Source organism: Cebus imitator, unplaced genomic scaffold (genome assembly GCF_001604975.1).
Source record: "Cebus imitator isolate Cc_AM_T3 unplaced genomic scaffold, Cebus_imitator-1.0 Scaffold4, whole genome shotgun sequence".
Classification (NCBI taxonomy): Eukaryota; Metazoa; Chordata; class Mammalia; order Primates; family Cebidae; genus Cebus; species Cebus imitator.
The window spans coordinates 7,820,499-7,840,387 of record NW_016107319.1 but is presented as its reverse complement, the minus strand read 5'-3'; the positions used below and the strand labels follow the sequence as shown (position 1 = coordinate 7,840,387).

Sequence of the window (19,889 nt, the reverse complement as noted above, 5' to 3'; positions counted from 1 at the left end):
TCTTCCAGTGCTTGCCTGCACAGCGACTGCGGATTTCAAGCTTTGAAGAAATCCTAAAATCAAGGATACAATGACTTTTTATAGAGGTTCCATCTTTTGACACAGCGTAGGCTTTCCAGCTTGCTCAGTGCCTAGCCCTCCCTAGAGATAATGAGTCTCCATTTTTTTATTCATTTACTTATTTATTTATTGAGATGGAGTTTCGTTCTTATTGCCATATTTTGATACAGAGTCTCACTCTGTCGCCCAGGCTGTTGTGCAAAGATGCGATCTCGCCTCACTGCAACCTCGGCCTCCTGGGTTCAAGCGATGCTCCCGCCTCAGCCTCCCAAGTTGCTGGGATTACACCCACCACCATGCCCAACTAATTTTTGTATTTTTAGTAGGGATGGGTTTTCGTCATGTTGGCCAGGCTAGTCTCAAACTCCTGACCTCAAGCGATCTGCCCACCTCAGCCTCCCAAAGTGCTGGGATTACAGGTCTGAGCCACGGCATCTGGTCCCTTCCATTTATTTTTATCATGTGCTTCCACTGAGGATTTCCTTCTAGTAGAGTGACAGCTGCCTGGCTCCTGTACAAAGATGAGCTGGGGACGCCTGTAGGCATCTCACTAACAGTCACTCATAGTAGAAAGTGAACCCTCATATTACTAGTTACTATAGCAAAATTAACCAGAAAAAAATATAGTTATGCACAGCTCTTTATTTTTTTCTAAAGACAAGTTACAAATTATAGTTTTTTTTTTAAATTTATTTCTATATTATTATTTTTCCTCATTTCAGTAAAAAGTACACTGGATGCAAGCACATTAGAATCCCCACCTATTCCTGCCTATTTAAACTCTTTTAAGATACTTTTAAACAATTCAATACTAAACAAAGCCATTAAAACGGCAGAAATAAAAGTAAAAATCTACTGATGAATGAATGATTGCAGTAGCGTTTGTTTGTTACTGACCATTAGATGCAAGTGGGTAGAATTGAATAAACCAAACGAAATGGAAGCAAATCCCAAAGCATTGCATTCTTTAGTCTTCCAAGCTGAGGAAGGTGACGGATTCAGGACGCTTCTAGAGTAGGATTATATTTGGTTAATGAGCAGTGGTAAGTATAGCTGGAAGACAGATGTAACTGGCTATTTATTTGTTTATTTATTTATGAGACAGAGTCTCATTCTGTCACCCAGGCTGAAGTGCAGTGGTGCAATATCAGCTCACTGCAACCTCCATCCCCCGGGTTCAAGTGATTCTCATGCCTTAGCCTCCTCAGTAGCTAGAACTACAGGCATGTGCCACCACGCCCAACTAATTTTTATATTTTTAGTACAGATGGGGTTTCGCCATCTTGGCCAGGCTGGTGTCAAACTCCTGACCTCAGCCACTCCTGTTTTCCTGAAAACAGATTTTTTCAGCATTCTCTATTGGCTGCTAAGTAATTCCCATGCAGATTAGATTTTAGAGTGACCATATGAGTAATATCTCCATGAAACAGTCCAATTACTCATTATTTATCAGTCATCTAGTGCAACAGATTCAGTATGTGCAGATCCACGATGTGAATAGGTTTCACCTTATGAAATTCAATGACTCACATACTAATTTAGTACTTATGAAGAAATATTGGACCTGGTAACAGCTTTTAAAAAGCTGAGTATGACTGAGTTAATAAAAACAAGTTTACACCATAATAAAACACCAGATATTAGTAAATGTTGATATTAATATTGATACATATTACTATGATGATATTAGTAAACTTTTTTTTTTTTTTTTTGCACAGAAAAGTTCATTTATAAAAAGGACCAATTTCTTTCTCACTTCCACCCTGAGAAGTAGGTAGATGAGGCAATTGAGTGTCAGAGTTTATGGCTTACTCAGTGCCACAGAACTAGAAAGCAGTAAATCTGGGAGTACAGCTTAGGAGTTCTGCCTGATCCCAGGGTCTCTCCAGGATGTCATGCTGCATAAGACTTAGGGAACAGTAAATTTTCTGAGCTGTAGGAAGAAAAAAGCACAGGCCAAGATATAATTAGTATTGTTTTCCTGTCAAGATGTAACCTTACTGTTTTAAGATATGGGATATAATACAAAGTATCGTCATTATTTTTTATCAGGATTAGGGGATGTGCAAATTGGGTTGGATGGAACATTTCAGTGTAATAGAAATTTTCTCTGTTTTTATGGGGAACGAGTCGAGAGTTTCTCTGTTAAAATAGTGAACAGCTGCTCACTTCTGGGGAATAACCACAGCCCACAATCAAGTCTGATAAGAACTCAGAAAAGAAGTGACTTATTTTGAACAAAGGTGTCATGAGCTCACAAGATAAAAGATGGGGCTACAGGCAGAAAGTGGGCAAGATGCCTGCATTTGAAACACAGTGGCCTCAGCTTTAAAATCCAGACAGATATGTGTCAATATCAGGAAATGAAAAAGAGCTGTTTACTGTGAGCAGAAACCCAACAGTGTCATTTTATGAGCAATAAAATTAAACACATTCATATGGCAAGTAGAGGAAATGATCAAAATCACCACCAAAGAACAGTGAAAATCTAAATCTAGCTTTTTCTTTCCTTCCGGTGATATGTTGACATTATTGAAACCTGGCATCAGTATTTTTTAAAACTGTAAGTTTCTTGGGTTGAGTAATAAAGAATAGTAGTGTGGCAGCTGGTCTTCCAAAGGGAGGTGGCATTGTGTGGGAGAGAAGGTCAGTATGCCAACAAGAGAAATGGAGCTGGTGGGGCAGGATGTAAAAGCTAGCGGAGAATTCTAGTCATCTAAATGTGAGCATAAGCCTCTAGCTCTAGTTCTTTGTAAAACTGAAATAATTCAAAGCATTATTTTAAGGAATAGAGAGAATTAGCAGAATGCCGAAAAAATATTAAGGGTTAAATACATGTAGCTGTTATGTTTTTTCCATACATGCTTTCATAAGCTCTCTTCTGTTACTCGAGGCCTGTGGTTTATATAAGGGGGAAAAATAAGACAAAATGCCACACAGGAGCAGCAGGATCTCAAAGTCTGGCAAGCAGTTAAGCATTAGGTAATTTTCCCAGTGTTGCCTAGCTATTTGAACTAGACTAAAATCATTCCCAAGTTCCAGCTTTTTCTATCTCTTTGTACTTCTAAAAGAGGTTATCTGTAAGCAGTTGAAAGGCGATAATTGTATCTATGATTTCCTTTGCTTTCAAGTTTCAGATTTAGGCCATATTACCTTTGTACCAATGGTGAAGATCTTGCAAACTCTGACAGTGCCACAACATACGTTAAATACCTCTTCTTCCTCTCCCTTCCTTTTATGGTCCTAGGAGTTGGGTAGGGATAGTATAGAACCCTGGATGCCCTCACCATGAAAATCAAGGACCCAGGGCTACTTCCCCCATTCATAGCTCCAGGCTGCAGCAACTCACCAGCTGAATTTAACTTGCACCACCTCTAATGAGGGCACTTTACATCTCAGCAAGTCAGCTGAGGGGAGTAAAATTACTATTTAATAGCGGGGGACTGGGTTGGTAGGGATAGAGAGGAACGTAGATTCAGACTTGCTTAGGAGGAATATTTTTCTGGATCTTTCTTCCCCAAATTGGGGGAATAATATGTGAGAGGGGAAAGTATTCAGGTAAATATGGTATAGTGGTGAGAGTCTGTAATATGAGCCTGGTGTCTCAAGAGAAAGTTCGTAACTTTCGTGGCCCCTGGGCAAGAATTAACCCATCTCCTCCAGGCTTAGTTTGTATTTCAGAACCAGGGCTTTAAAATCCTCCCTCTGCTTCCTCTTCCCCTGCTTGTGTGCTGTTGTGGTGGGGAAACAGCTCTCCGTGTTTCTGTTGGTGTGCATTACTGTGGGAGGCCAGTTCTAGCAAATACGTAGGTAAGGACCAAATATGCATTCAAACATTTGAGCTAATCCAACCAATGTCAATAAGGAACACCGAAGTTTCCCGGATATGGCCCAAATCAACTTTTACATCCTCAAGGAGTGTGAGTTAAAGCCCAGGGTTTAATGACTAATTAAAGTCACTGAAGTTTCTGAGCCATGTGTGCATAGTCACGCATTAGAGCTGGGATCTCAGACCAGTCATGACTTGCATGAGCTGCAAATGTGGTCAGTGGAAATGAACTCTCAATTCAGCTCCACAGCACGTGACTTCCTATTTCTGTAAGGTACTTCCAAGGGACTTCCTCTGTAAAACCAGCCTGAGCCCCAGGAGATTTCCTTCAGTGCTGTAGCTAAGTTTACTTTTAGCCCAGAGCAGAAGTTTTGCCTGAGATATGGTGTTAGTTTCTTTTCTTTCTCTCTCCTCTGCCGTTGGTTGCCAGCATGCAAGGATCTCGTGGCTCCTGTCCGTGATCGTAAATTGAATACACTGGTGCAGATCTCAGTAATCCACCCCGCGGAGCAGAGTCTGACAAGATACTCCAGCACTGAAATTGTGGAGGTGAGATGCTGTGTCCCTACATTAATATCTCTCTCTCTCTCTCTCTCTCTCTGTGTGTGTGTGTGTGTGTGTGTGTGTGTGTGTCCCCGTCTGTCTGTCTGTCTGTCTGTCTGTCTCTCTCATCTCTTTCTCATCTTTCTCTTCTCTCTCTCTCTCTCCCTCTCCATCTCCCCTGTCCATCTCTGGATTTGAATGAACAGCTGAGTCCGTAGCAATGCTACACTACCACCCTCTGTCATTAAGGAGCACATACCTGAGATTATTAAGCATGCCTTGGTAATTTACTAGAACGAACAAATGACGAAAGAATTGCGTCTTTTTTTTTTTTTTCATAAAAAGAGCTTATTTTTCACCCAAAGAGAGAAAAAAAAGTTCCCACTTTAAATTCTCTTATAAAGGATAGGATAAAGAAAAACAACTTATAGACTTCAAATTAATTGAAATAAATATTTCTTTTGAGGAAAAAAAGGAAAGTTGTAGAGTACCCAGAGAAAATTTAAACATGTTAAGTGTTTTTGCCCTTTTTTTCCCCTGTATTCTTTAGTCTGTGGAAACTTTATATTCTCTGCTATTTGTGTGTGTCTTTCAACATACAATGTTTTTCAAGGAAATGTAGATGATTAACTCGACAAACTTTTCAGGCAAAAGGTACAAGTAATACTCATCAGATGGGAGATTTCCTATTTACATTTACTGTTAGTAATATAACATTCAAAGTGTGTCTAGAGGAAACATGTTATTGTGTTGGATCAGATTCAAAAGAGGAAGTATTTCTCTTTTGATTATTTTGTTCTGATCACACATTTCACAACCTTAGTGAATGAGAGAGATTTATTTAAACATCTGGGGCTGGAGAAAGTATACTCTAAACTTCTTAAGATTTGCTTGTTTTTCTTAGACTTGGGAGCTGCATATGTTTTGAATGAGGAATTTCTCTGCAAGAACCTAACTAGCCTGCCCCAGACCTGTCTGGCTCAGGGCTGTCTGCTTTGATGCAGTGGTGGAATAAATGATTCAGACTGAACTGGAGTCATTTCTATAATGGGAATGACCCAGATACTGCATGCAGCCCTGAATATGCCCTTTAGAAATTTTAGGTTCCAGTGCTGGTATAATATATAGCTAATGCTATAGTTGAATTAACAAAAATAATCTTATTCATATAAAGACATCTTAGCTAAAATTGTAAGTTATTCATTTTATATAAAGTTAAAAATTCTGTTATTTTTAAAAATATTGCCAAAATTAATTTACTTATTCACTCATTTTTGAGTTTTTCTTATTTTTTATTTTATTGTGATAAAATACACATAAAATTCACCATCTTAACTATAAGAAATGTCTGATTTTGGCACATTTTAACATTTTATAATTGAACATGTTTTGCTGTTTTGGGTTGTTTTATTCACTGCCTTTTCCAAAGTGCCTGATGCAGTGCCAAGCAAAAAGTATTTGTTGAATTGAAGAATGAATGAATGAGTTACGTGGGCTTCCAGAAATTCCCACAGACAATTCGTTTATAGAACTCTAGCAAACATCTCCATGATATTCAGCAATATATATGTATAAAATTTAATGCTGGATGTCAGCTCTAAAAATGAATTCTGAGGCAATGAAATATCCTGTGCATTGCATCCTGAGCTAGTAATTTTATAGCCCCAAATCCATCATATTTAGAGTTTCTTTCATTAGTTTTTCCAGTCATTCTGAGGAAAAAAAAAATCATAGCTGAAAATCTAAAAACAAATGGACACTATCAGAGCATGACTTTCAATTGAATCATTACAGAAGGGAAATAAATGGAAGCATAAGATTACCCTATGGTTCTTTATGAGAAAATGGCTTCATTTTAATTTGATCAGTCAATATCTTAGATTGTTTGCACAAATTACAAGTTATATCTATTAAATGTATTTTAAATGAACTGACTAACCCTAAAAAAGGGTTTTGTAGCTGATGAAAGTAAACTTTTCCAAACAACTCTGACAATGATGCACGTTCATTTACTGTCAACAGTTGTATCACTGCTTTAAGGCCCTGGGCCATGGTGTTTCCCATGGACAGCATTTGACAATTCAGATCTCTTCTAATAGAACTATTTCCTAGAAAAACAGACTCAGGCACACTTTCTGCTTTCTCATGTGTCACTTGCATGCTGCAAACTGCAGTTGCTGCCTTATTGAATCCAAGTTGTCTGCTTGTGCTGTTACAGGGAACAAGGGACCCACTGTTTTTGACTGGTGTCACATTCCCATCTGAGTATCCCATCTATGAGGAGACCAAAATAAAACTAACAGTCTATGATGTCAAGGATAAGTCTCATGACACTGTAAGTACTGGCACTTCTTTCTTTCTTTGGGAAAAAGTTATGCTTTTCCACACGATTAGATTTTTTTATGTAACTGACATTATTCAAAGAGTTTTTTTTTTTTGCACTGTGTTTATGATTGTCTTATGTTTATTATTGTTTTTTTATTTTCCCAGATTTGCTTGGCTTGTTGCCAAATTGGCAATTGGGTAGAGCAAAAGCTTTCAGAACAGATTTGTCTTTTTCAGGAGAGCTGACTTGATCTTTTGGTTTACATTTTGTTGTTGCCTTTTTAAGTGAAGTGGGTGATATTGTGGATAGAAAGCAAATGGAAATTAGGTCATACTTAAAACTTTCTTGGTATAGTGATTATTCTAAAATAGGGAATTGACAAAGTGCTCTACTCTTACAATGCATTCTCTCTATATGGTATGCAAAATAATACAGTGTACTATTGAGAAACTGCCGACATTTTTCTTGATGTTGTTACTGGCACCAAAGCAAACAGCAGGTAACTGGAAACACTTGGAAGAAGCTTTAACTGCTCTCTTTACATGAAGGGCAGGCGAAGTCCAATGGTCTTTTGTACTACATTCTTCAGTCTTCCTACCTGGTCTGAATATTCCTCCAATTGAATCATCCCTCCTGGTTAGATAAGTACTCAGGCACTATCTCTAGAGGACACTGTTAAAATTTGTGGACAGGAGAAAATGCTATTGGGGCGGTATTGAGAAGAGGAAGGCAGTTCTCTCCTTTAAATTTCCCCCATTAGCATGAACTTGTGTGACAGACTTGATGGCCATTAGTGAGGCAGGAGGCAGTAAACTCTTTTTCTTTTTTTAAAATTGTACTGTAGGTTCTGGGGTACATGTGCAGATCATGCAGGATTGTTGCATAGGTACATACGTGACAGTGTGGTTTGCTACCTCCATCCCTCCGTCACCTATAACTGGCATTTCTCCCCATGTTATCCCTCTCCAACCTTCCCACCCCCTACTGTCCCTCCCCTAGCCTCCCTCAACAGACCCCAGTGTGTGATGTACCCCTCCTTGTGTCCATGTGTTCTCATTGTTCAACACCTGCCTATGAGTAAGACATGCGGTGTTCAATTTTCTGTTCTTGTGTCAGTTTGCTGAGAATGATGGTTTCCAGATTCATCCATGTCCCTACAAAGGACAGGAACTCATCATTTTTATGGCTGCATAGTATTCCATGATATATATGAGTCACATTTCCCCTGTCTAGTCTATCATCGATGGGCATTTGGGTTGGTTCCAGGTCTTTGCTATTGTAAACAGTGAGGCAGTAAACTCTTTAATGGCATGTGGGCCAGTGGGTTCCAGGAGAGTTCTGGTTGAAGCTAAGGGATGCTGCTGGACCTGAGGAACCCCACAGTGCCTTGTTTGGGGAAAATGTCACTTTGAATTCTGACTTCACTTTGGCATTTCTATTTAGCTCATGACTCTTCTCTTCTTTTCATTCTTTACAATAAAACTTAGTCTACTGGTGGGAACATTTAACAAGAGAAAATATTTATTTTGAAGGGATGTCTATGCATCTCAGCCTCAGGAAAGTTCATTTCTTTACAACTGTAGAACAAAGGCTTAAGTAAATGCACAGCTTACATACATGGACCAAAACAGATGTGGCTATCTAGTACAATTCTTAGGAAGTCAGATTCTAGAGCCATATTGTCTGATTTTATTCTGTTTACTGGCTTTGGGAGAGGAAATTCTTGGTTCCCCGGTTTCATCTTTTATAATATTTACCTAATGGGATTGTTGTAAGGTTTAAATAAATATGTGTAAAGTGTTACTGACTGTTACAGAGTAATTAATAAGGGTAAGTTGCTGCTATTATTGCTGTTATTATTTTGGCAGCTGCCTCAGGCTTTCTTATAGTAAAAATCAAATTAAGGAAATATTAACCAAAAGAGTTTTCTCTATTTATTAATTTTGTTTTTTCTCAAGTGGCCCTATGCAGTTTATTACTTCTTTAAACAAAAAAAAGATAAAAATTTGGTTTAAAACTGGCAACTGAAAAATACTTGCCTGGGAGTTTTGTCTTTTCCTTTCCAACCTCTTTGGTTTTTGAAATAACGTGTGAAAAAGGAGTAAGACTGCAGCTGGGACATTTAGACCAGTTTTGATAAATTATGTCCAGAGCTCTCACCCACTGCTTTTTGTTGTTTTTGTTTTTAACCTGCCAGAGAAGAGAGAGAAATGGAGGGAAAGGTGAAAGCATCATAAAGTTGGAGAGGAGAAGAGGGAGCCATGGTTCAGATGGGAAGTGGGAGTGAGTAATGCAATTGTGCAGAGAATAAGCAGGGACGAAAGGGAAAACAGAGGAGGAACTATGGGATTTTATGTTCTGCGAAGCACCTGATTAAATTTAATTCTCCAGCAGTCCCAAGACATACATAGGGTGGGGTATGGAAAGGATTGAGTTATAAGAACTCTGTGCTACAGACGTGAAAATGTTGTCACTAATCTCTTGGGCTTGTATAGCATTTAAAAATATCAGAGTTAGAAATATTACATGCCAAACATGTTTCTATCTCCTTCATTTAAAATGTGCATGAATGTTAATGCTCTGGAGATAAGTGACTAATTTACCCATGTATTATGCTTTTTGTTGACTTTAGTTCTGGAAACTAATTATTCAGGGTCTTTTAAATACTTTCTTCCTTGATCAGAGGTGTTATGACATAAAAGCATGGAATGAACTGGAACCCCTACTGTGAAATAAGACTTGTGAATTTTGAACATGCTTAAGAAGTGCAACCAGAATGCATTTACCAAGCACTGTTAATTAAGGCATAACCTCTTCCTTAGCATAGTTAACAATTAGCTCTGGTGATGGAAGTGTAAATGGAAACACAGTGCATTAATATGCTAATAGTTCCCATGGACATGTGGTCTTTTTCCTTGCCCCTTTCTTCCATTTCTTAGGTTTTTCTTTAAAGTGAGTGGTGGAGTCTAATGGTAGACTTTAAGCAGCAAGTGACTTAAAGTACAGCTTATAGTTATAAGCACTTAGCAACCTAAATATTTTAAGATTATAATGTTCTTAAGGTATAAGAAACAAGATTATGAATATTTGCATGTTTTGAAAGTTTAATAAATTGCATGTATGTGTTTTAAGGTAGTTTAAATATTTGGTCCTAGAAAACCATTGATCATACTAGACCGACCCAGGACGATCAGATCTTCTATATTGGTTGAATACTAATCAGTTGAGTCAGATGACTAAATTGCTTGTGTTTTCCTGTTGGGTTTATTACTTGGAGGTAACCAGCGAAATAAACATGTGACTTTGCCATTTCATATCATTTGCATACATATCGTACTAGATGTTTTTAAAGAGAAATTATGGCCTTTCCTCTGTGCTCTTAATGCAGACATTAGCTCACTAACCAGTTGTTCTTGTGCTCCTCTAAACAACTGGACCTAGGATTGATTATCTTAGTAACTTCAGCAGAAATGCAATTAATCATCATAACAAATCAGAAGAGCCTAACTGTTCATTCAGGGTGACTATTGTTTCCTTCTACTACATCGTTCATCCTTCCCATTTACTTCAATAGGTCTCCCTCTTTGGCATAAGGATAGAGAATGCTTGACAGGCAGGGGAGGGGTGGGGCATAGAGGGGTGAAGGGTCTTTATGTATTAGCATTAGAGTGACCTTTTGATTATTTTCCTCCCTGTAAGGACATTATTTTCTCAGGATGAGCTGCCATAACATCGCACTGTTGGATGGCAATTTTAAAGCCTGAAATTGAAGCCCATGGCTAGGCTATGAGAACTTTAGTTTGTACAGTAAAGTTGATATCTTCTGGATGTATACTGATTTCAGTCTTCATTTTAATGCTCCTGGAAACTGACATAAACAAAAGTATTTTCAGGACATCATTTACAGAGTTTGGCCCTAACAAGTCAAGCTGTGAGATTCTGCGTCTTTCATATGTTACAGCAGAAACTTAAAAGCAAGAGGAAATTTAGAAAGGCAAAGAACATCACCATAAAACTTTGTCTCTTTTTCCCATTCCCCATGCAACATGTTGCTTTGGAAGATACTGAACAAGGCTCTTTCGCCACCCTCCAAGGACAGCCAACAAATCTGCAAACATATAATTAGGTCACAAAATTATTTTGCCCACTGGAGAAATTTGAATTTCTACTTTATTTTGCAGTGTACATTGACTCCCCTCTTTTTTCTCTGAGAATAATAAATGCTTGCTGTACCATCAACTTGTTAAATTCTTTGCTTATAGAACAGAATCTGCACACTTCTCAGGGAAGGATGTCCTAAGACTTTTTTTTACTACCAGTTACTAGCAAACCTGTACTTGAAACTTTCAGGGAAAGTTATCAAGACTAGATGTGTATATTACATAATGTGTGTTGTGTTATATGCTCAGGGCAGTTTAGTTCTAGAGGAGTTCCCTAGACAGAAGGGTCCATTTCCTTTTTAAATTTTTTCTCTGTAAGACAAAAATATTTTGTATTTAGTTTATTTTTACTTCACTTGATTTTCTAAATTGGCTTCTTAAGAAGTTTAAGTCTAACTATACCTATTGAGATATGAATTCTGTTAGCTCTTTGTCTGTGAGATATGGTATAGTAGGTAAGAAAAGATAAATTGAGATTATTGATTACTAAGTATATACCAAGCACCATGTTTAATATGTTATATATATTTTATAATTGCCATAAAACTCCTTTGAGGAAAATAATATTATGCTCATTTTAAAGATGAAAACATTGGTATTCTAAAAATCTAAGGAGGCTTAGTCTGAGATCCTTTATTTTTTCTAGGCTATGTTATGGTACATACATTGTCCATAGGCTTTCTCTGATTTTTATTCCCCCACGGTGTGGCACTTTTACTTCAACTGATAGTTTCAAAGCACATTTCTTTTGAAGCTTAAAAGTTGATCAATTATGAAAACATCGTTGGTATTCAACTAGAGGAGAAAAATCTATATCCAGAATTTTTAGGCACTTGGGCATATACAACTAATTGAAATTGTCCAAATAAATTTTATAATGAAGTGGTCATTATTTATGGAAAAAAATAGCTGTTATCTGTTGTGAAATACCTGAGTTTATGTCTCAAACTTTTGCTTTTGTTCCATAGGCCTTGTTTTTTCCCTTTTTAAAAATGTGTACTACATGGTTCCCTCAACCAACTCATTCACTTAGCCTCTGCATTTTGAAATGATCTTTTCTTAATTGTGACATAGTTTGCAAGGGGATTTACAGACTCCATATAGAGGGAGCTGAGGCTTCTAAAATGTTGCTACCTTTATAATTAAGTTAACTTTTCTTTTACTTGTTGATAAGTGGTATTTATTTACAAAGGACATAATTTTTAAATTGAGATATGATTTATATGTAATAAACTGGGCCGATCTTAAGTGTTCTGTTCCATGAGTTTGACAATTACATATGCCCATATCACTTTCACAAGGCAAGAAATAGACCATATCCATTTTTTCAGAAAGTTCCCTTCTGCCTTTCTCCAGCCAATTACCACTCCATACAACCTGAGACAAACGTTTTCCTATAGATCTGTTTTGCTTGCTGTTGAAATTTATATGAATGAAATCATATCATTTTGCCCTCTTTTATCTAGTATCTTTTGTTCAACAAGTTTTTAGATTAATTCATTTCCTGCATGAATCAGTAGCCCCTTCCTTTTTATTGCGGTCTGTTTTAGTGATGTATCACAATTTGTTCATTTATTTTTATTGATGGGCATTTAGGTTGCTTCTAGTTTTTAATGATGAATAAAACATCTATGAACATATGTTGACAAATGTTTGTATGAAAATGTGCTTATTCTTCTGGGTAAATAGGAGGGAGTATAATTTCTAGATTATAGGACAGATTCATGTTTAACTTTCCTAGAAACTGTCAAACTATTTTCCATATTGATTGCATGACTTTTTACTCCTATTCCTAGTAATTTGAGTTCCAGTTTCTCCTCCAACACATGATACTGCCAAGCTTTTCCATTTAGCTATTTTAGTGGCTATAAAGTGGTGTCTCATTGTGGTTTTAATTTGCATTTTCCTGATGACTAATTATGTTGAGCACATTTTCCTGTGCTTACTGGCCATTCATCTGTCTCTTTTTGAAAACTGAAGTATCCAGCTCTTTTGGCTGTTTATAAAAAAAAAGTGTCTTTTTCTGTTTGAGTTCTCAGATTTCTTCATACATTGTGGATACAAGTGCTTTTGTTGTATTTAAGTGTTAGAGGTTTATTAGTCTTTGGCTTAGACTAATAATTTCCTTAATAATACATTTTGTTGATAAAAACTTTTAATTCTGATTAAGTCCAGTTTATCAATTTTTTTATTCATGGTTAATCCCTCTTTTTAAAAAAAATTATCTTAAGAACACTTAACATGAGATTTACCCTCTTAAAAAATCTTATACAGTACAGTATATTTAACTATAGGGATAATGTTGTATAGCAGCTCTCCAGAGCTTATTCCTCTTGCATAATTGGGATTTTATACTCATTAAGTAGCAACTCCTCATTTTTCCCCTCTCCCCAGCTCTCAGCAATCCCAATTTTACTCTCTGAGTCTATGAGTTTGACAATTTTAGATACTTGCTCCTAAAATTGGGATAATGTAGTATGCATCCTTCTGTGAGTAGCTCATTTCACACAGCATAATGTCTTCAAGGTTCATACAGGCATGTATTCCCTATTTTTAGGCTGAATAATATTCCATTTTATATACCACATTTTCTTTATCCACTCATTTATTGATGGATGTTTAGGTTGTCTCCACATCTTAGCCATTCTGAATAGTCCTGCAATGAGCGTTGTAGTGCTGATATCTTTTAGAACTCCTGCTTTCAGTTATTCTGGATAAATACCCAAAAGTGAGATTGCTGTATCCTATGGTAATTCTATTTTTAATTTTATGAAGAAGGGTCTGGGAAAAGTCTATCAACTGTCTGGATTTTATTTTGGTTTATTAAAGTCACTCAGTTTCCTGATGAGTTTAACAAAAACTTATATTTTTATAGTATGCCTGACTTCTCAGTGTTGGAATGGAGGTAACAGTCTCTAGTAACTTTTAATATTTTAAGCAGAAGCAGAAGTATTACACATAGTTATTTCTTTTAGCATTTATGCTACTATTCATACATTTGCATTTTCATCTCTGTCTCTTTCATACATTTTCTTCTCTGGAATTTACATATCAAGTGCATTACACTCTGCTGATGCCCTTCACACTGTTTCTCTTTTTCTGCCATATTCCTGTTCTGTTTTACTATTATCTGCACTCACACAGTAATTATTCTATATCATCTCTTCAAAAATTATGTTTGCCCTTTTTGTTTTGGGTTCTCACAAAAGAGGAAAACATAAGCATTGAAATTTTCTACAGGGAAATAATGATGTTTGCATGGAGAAAGATTTTTTTGAGCATAGAAATGAAAGGATGTTTAATAATGAAATGCTTAAAAAAAAAAAAAAACACTTTGGCCATGAAAATAAAATGTACTAGAAGAAAATGTAGGGGGAAAAGTTCTGTGACATTGGTCTGGGCAAAGATTTTTTGGCTATGACCCCAAAAATATATGCAATAAAAGCAAAAATAAACAAATGAAATGGCATCAAATTGAAAGGCTTCTACACAAAAAAGAAAGCAATTAATAGAGTGAAGAGACAACCCATGAATTGGAAGGAAGCATTTGCAAATCATACATCTGATAAGGGGATAATATCCAAAAATATTTATGTAACTCAAGCAACTCAATAATGAGAAAACAACTGAATTAGAAAATTGGCAAAGGACCTGCATAAACATTTCTCAAAAGAAGATATACAAATGGCCACCAAGTAGATTTAAAAAAATGTTCATCATCATTAATCATCAGGGAAATACAAATTTAAACCATCATAACATATCACCACACAATTGTTAGAATGGCTACTGTGAAAAAGACAAAAATTAACAAGTATCAGCAAGTGTGTAAAGGAAAGTAAACCTGTGAACACTGTTGGAGGGAACGTAAATTGGTATAATCATTAGAGAAGAAAACACTATGGAGGTTTCTCAGAGGCCATATGATCTACCATCATATGATCCAGAAATCGCACTTCTGGCTATTGTTAAAAGAAAAACTTCAGCCGAATTAAATTTAAAGGAGTTTAATCGAGCAATGAAAGATTCAGAATCAGGCATCCCCCAGAATCATAGCAGATTCAAAGATTCCAGTGCAGCCACATGGTGAAAAAAGATTTACAGCCAAAAAAAGGGAGGTGGCATACAGAAATCAGAAGTGAGGTACAGGAACAACTGGATTGGTTACAGCTCAGAGTTTGCCTTATTTGAACACAGTTTGAACACTCAACAGTGTGTGATTGGTTGCAGTATGGCTGCTGGGATTGGCCAAGACTCAGCTATTGTTGCAGACACCGACTCCTAAGTTTTCAATCTTGTCTACCTATTAAGTTAGGTTGCAGTTCAACCACAAAGACTCAAATGTAGAAGGATAGAGTTCTTCTCAAGCCAGGTTTAGTTTGCTTTAACAATTCCTCCCTTTTGGTCATTTTCTCAATTTTGAGAGATTGACCAAAACTTTAGTCAATGATGTTACTATTACCATCATAAATGTAGGTCTAGAAACCCACTCGGACACAATAGAACAGTGAGTTTTGCAAAGGTAGGAACAAGGGCCTGGGTAGATGGTACCTCCTTATGCTGGAACATCCTGTTTACAGGAGCAAAACCAAACCTGGTCTGTTCTGGTTTAATATCCATGCGTTTCTTTAAAGTCTTACTTTGATGATGTGGTGTTTAGCACGAGCAACTCCATTTTGTTAGGTTTGCTCTATCTGGGTTTAGTGCATGAGCTCAGTCCAAAACAATGGCCTCCTATAATTTTTTTTTTTTTTTAATTCTTTCTTTTTGGCCAGGTTCTCACTTAGATGAGAGTGCAAGGTCTTAGCACCACTCTCAGTTACCAGCATTTGGGATTTTCAGTCTCGGCATGTCATTCATAAGTTAAATGTCCTCATAGTTGTACATTTCTTTCAGCTCTTGTCATTCCAGTTGAAAAGAGACTATTTGACATTTTAGAGATGGGTGCATATAAACATTTAAAACATTTGGGAGAATACAGCACACCAGGAAGACTATATTTAAAACTATCAAGGGGGTAATACCAAGAGTTTAGAATATTCTCCTTGACCAGGGTCCCCATAAAACCAAACTACCTAAAATCAAATAAATCAAAGAATGATTTAGATGGCCTACTCACTTAACAAACTGGTCTTTTTGCTAATTCCCTGCAACTGAATCTCTATAATACCTAATGTTGTCTCTGTAGGTCATAATTCTCAGCAGCTGCACAGATACTTTTCTGTTTAGCCAACTCTATTATTAGCATAATTTTGACAGAAGAATTTAAAGTCTATTCTGGAACTATAGCCTTTACAGTAGAATCTACTATAGAGCCTATCGTAAGGGATACATTTCTAATCACCACCTCTTTTACTCCAACCATGGAAAATAGACCTAAGATGCCCTTCTAGAAGAGTGAAGGCCTCCTGGCAATGTTCTTTTTAACCTATCATGTGGGTTAAGAGGAGTGAACCAATGATCTGTTTCTGACTGATTATGAGGCAACATATGTACCATTAAAATTTCTCACCTACATTGGGCCTTCATCTTAATCGAAGTATAAGGTTATCTGTGTGTAATGCTGGCTGCAGAATCCTTCACAAATAAAAGTATACCCCAAAAGTCCACATAACAGACCCCTTTTTCATTTCTATTGTTCGTAGAGGCATAGAGGCACAAGGAAAAAATATTCAAAAATAAGAGTCTCATGATAGTAGAAGTCTTGATCCATGATCTTGGAAAAAACTGTTCACCTCAAGGATGCCATCTTTTTCTGGGAAGAAACTTTCCTGGTTAGCTTTACCTAAAGGGATTCCAGTGGGTGTACATTCCAAGAGTGTTGAGGGACCCTTTTCAGTTGTGGGATTATGAACCCAAGGTTCACAGTCCTGAAGTTTTACTGTAGTGTGGATGGCAAGGGCAGGCTTTCTCTGACATTCTCAGAAGATTTGATCTTTGGGATCCAGATTGTGAAGGGGTTGACTGTCCACAGTGAACCATAGAAAGCTTTCTTTTTCTGGTGAATATACAATGTAGCATAATAATCTACTTTTATAACATCAGCCCTCTTGCATGGGAAAGCTTTTATACAACTGAAAACATGCGTTGAAAATGACAATTGAATAAAATCCCTTTATAAAATGCTTAAACGGCCCAACAGGCAACCAAATGTAACCGAAGTGTTAATTGTTTTCTCAGGAATATGGGTTGACAAACCAAACACTGGTTATAAACTATTTAGCAATTTATAAGTCACTATACCAATATATTCAATTTGGATTATTTTATATTTTCTGTAATGAGACATGGAATGTAGAACTTTTAATGATAGCTTTAAGGACTTAAGAAGAACAAAGTGACCATCCTGGTTGTCCATGAGTCCACGTTTAACACTGAACTTTGGATCAGTTGTTCTTCCAATTTAGGTGCCTAGCACTGATAACTGTTGGATTATTATAGGTAACTTGGCTTAGACCATGGAGTTTATTCAAATTATATAACAAAACAATTTTAGTATTGGCTGATTTGGCATGAAAATCTGGCAAAGTATTTTCTTGGTATTCAAATACGTTTTGTTCTACTTGGGTTAACAGTTTTATAAACCAGTCAATCTTTATTAAATGATATGAATTTAAAGTTACTAGAAACCTGTACTCAAGAGTGCTTTTCAGGTTCCTTTCCATTCTTTCATGAACTTCCTGAAAGACACCATATTCTAGGATTTTGCATGCTTGTGAAGTTTTCAGAAACTGCATCAGCATTATGCAATTAACTGTGGAAATGACTCTAAATAGTCATAAAGACACAATTGATAAGGCAATTTGGTTATTTCTGTGGTCTACAATCAATAACTTAACGATAATTATCATTGGTGGCATATTCTCTGACATATTAGAATTTTAGAAATCTTGTAAGATATTGATGACATCCACTAAAATATAACCCAAAAAAGATTAAACATTATCTTTTATTTTGACAATGCTTCCCATATAACTAAACATGTCAATAATCCTGTTTACCTCTCTTTTGAATGCTTCAGGGGCCCTTGGTAGCATCTCAAAGTTAGAGGTCAGAAAAGACAATTTTGAAGCTGAAATTTGATGTTAGGAATCCTATCAAATATGGTAAAGGTTTAAAACACTTAATATTGTGAAATAGGATTCCAGGTTACCATAAATCATTCATTTAGCCAAAATGGTGACTAAAAAAAATATTAAAAAGGCAAAAAACCTTTATCATTGATAGAAGGATGATTTAACTTTCCAGGCTCTTGTTTTTCCCTTCTTTTTCTGATAGTTTATTCGAAGGGCAAACAAAAAAATTTCATTATCTTCTAATATTACACGAAAATCTTGTTCAAGAGAGAAAGTCAAATTTCAACCTAGCATTAGTCTACTATTAATGTCAACCCCATTTTTTAATAACATCTGATAGACAAAGTTTATCATTCTTAATCAGTTTCACCAGATGGTGAGATTCTTACATTTTATAATCCTTTGTAATTCTTGTGAAAGATCAGATCAGTGCTCTAAGAAAGCCTGTTTTGCTTTTATTCCAATGTTCTATTTACAGAAAAAGTTAATAATACCCCATTAACTTTAGCCAATATCTACACAGAATTTATTTTTATAAGATTAATTTTTACAGACTTTCCACAAGTTGTTCAAACTTTTAGCTTTATCTTATCTAATTTAAAACGATCCTTTAATCCTCTAGGCAAAAATTTACATTCCCATGCCTTTTTATAATCTTTTCCCAAAACACATTTTACTCTCCTCACACACCTTGCATGTAAAATTATGTTTCCAGTACTCTCAATTACATGCTATCATGGTAACTCTGAGCAATTTTTAATCTTGGCGAAAAATCTCGTAAGTTATTTTAATTATACACTAGGTGCAGTTAAGGTCTGACTCGTTTTAGCATACTTATGGATGTGGCTTTCTACATGTCCCCAGGCCTTATGCAGACCCTAATGCTCCAAAGTAATTAAATTGAACAATTTTCAAAAGCCAAAGATGCAGTTTATGATCTTAAAGCATTCAACAAATCTAATATCTAATCTGCCTAATTCACACCCAATGTCTTTATTTTTGCTAACAATCTTTAAAACTTATTTCCCAAAAAGTACTAAAGTCACGTGAACTAAAAGATATTACAGTTTTTATTTTTCTTTCAAAATATTTGATCTAAGCACTTATTTTTTTAAATTAATTAGAGCTCTTCTATATAAAGATTACACATGACACATATATAACTACACAGACAGAAAGAAGAAGATACAGAGTAGTAAGATTTTTCATTTACCAGTTTCTTCTAAGTGTTTTAATTGGATTACTGGCTTTAGAGTGAAGTCCTTGGAAAAATAGGGCTAGGCAAATATGCAGTTTCTACAGCCTAATACAATCAGGCACAGCTGAAAGGCAAAGCAGATATCCAGAATTGAGGGCCCCATTTTTACATTGCATCCTGGATTGCCAAAAGGTTCTTCTTTTCACACTATTGCCAAAAGAATAGTGCAGTTCTTTTACTGTGCATTTTATTCCACGGCAACTTAAAGCCAATCAGCCCATTTTTTAATTACCCCATCATTAAAGTTTATTTTCTACCTATTTATTGCATACTAAAGTTCTCTCATAATGCAAACCAATCCTCCCGAAGTCAAAAACACCAGATAACACAATGCAAAACAGAGCCTCAGACTTTGAGAGGGATCTTTTCACTTTCAATTCCTGGGGTTTCATGAGGAAAACAGATTTTACCTAAAATGGATTCTGTGGCTCCTCCTCTTTTTCTGGAGGAGCCTTGGCTACTAGAAGTTGTCTTAGGGCCTCTCATGTGCACATTAAGAGTGGCAAGACAAAATGGAGAAAAATAATTTAGTCAGCTGAGGAAAAAAAAATGCTTTTTCCAGAGAAACAAGATCCAAGAAGAGAAAAACAAAGTTTTTTAAATACATCTGTTGCTTGAGTGTCCACTTCTAGTTAAG

The 19,889-nt window shown here is 36.2% G+C and overlaps 1 protein-coding gene across 8 annotated transcripts in view; it reads left to right on the top strand.

Moving 5' to 3' along the window:
- The window catches only part of INPP4B (inositol polyphosphate-4-phosphatase type II B), an 840,435-nt gene that overhangs the window by 459,334 nt on the left and 361,212 nt on the right, over positions 1-19,889 (top strand). For 7 of the 8 annotated variants that reach the window (XM_017532667.1, XM_037740455.1, XM_017532659.2 and 4 more), the window contains 2 exons: positions 4,320-4,438; positions 6,651-6,767. In XM_017532667.1, the coding sequence (XP_017388156.1) occupies positions 4,320-4,438; positions 6,651-6,767 (236 nt within the window). Of the gene's footprint in view, positions 1-4,145; positions 4,439-6,650; positions 6,768-19,889 lie in introns of those variants that run through there. The other variant, XM_037740461.1, reaches the window with a different exon arrangement.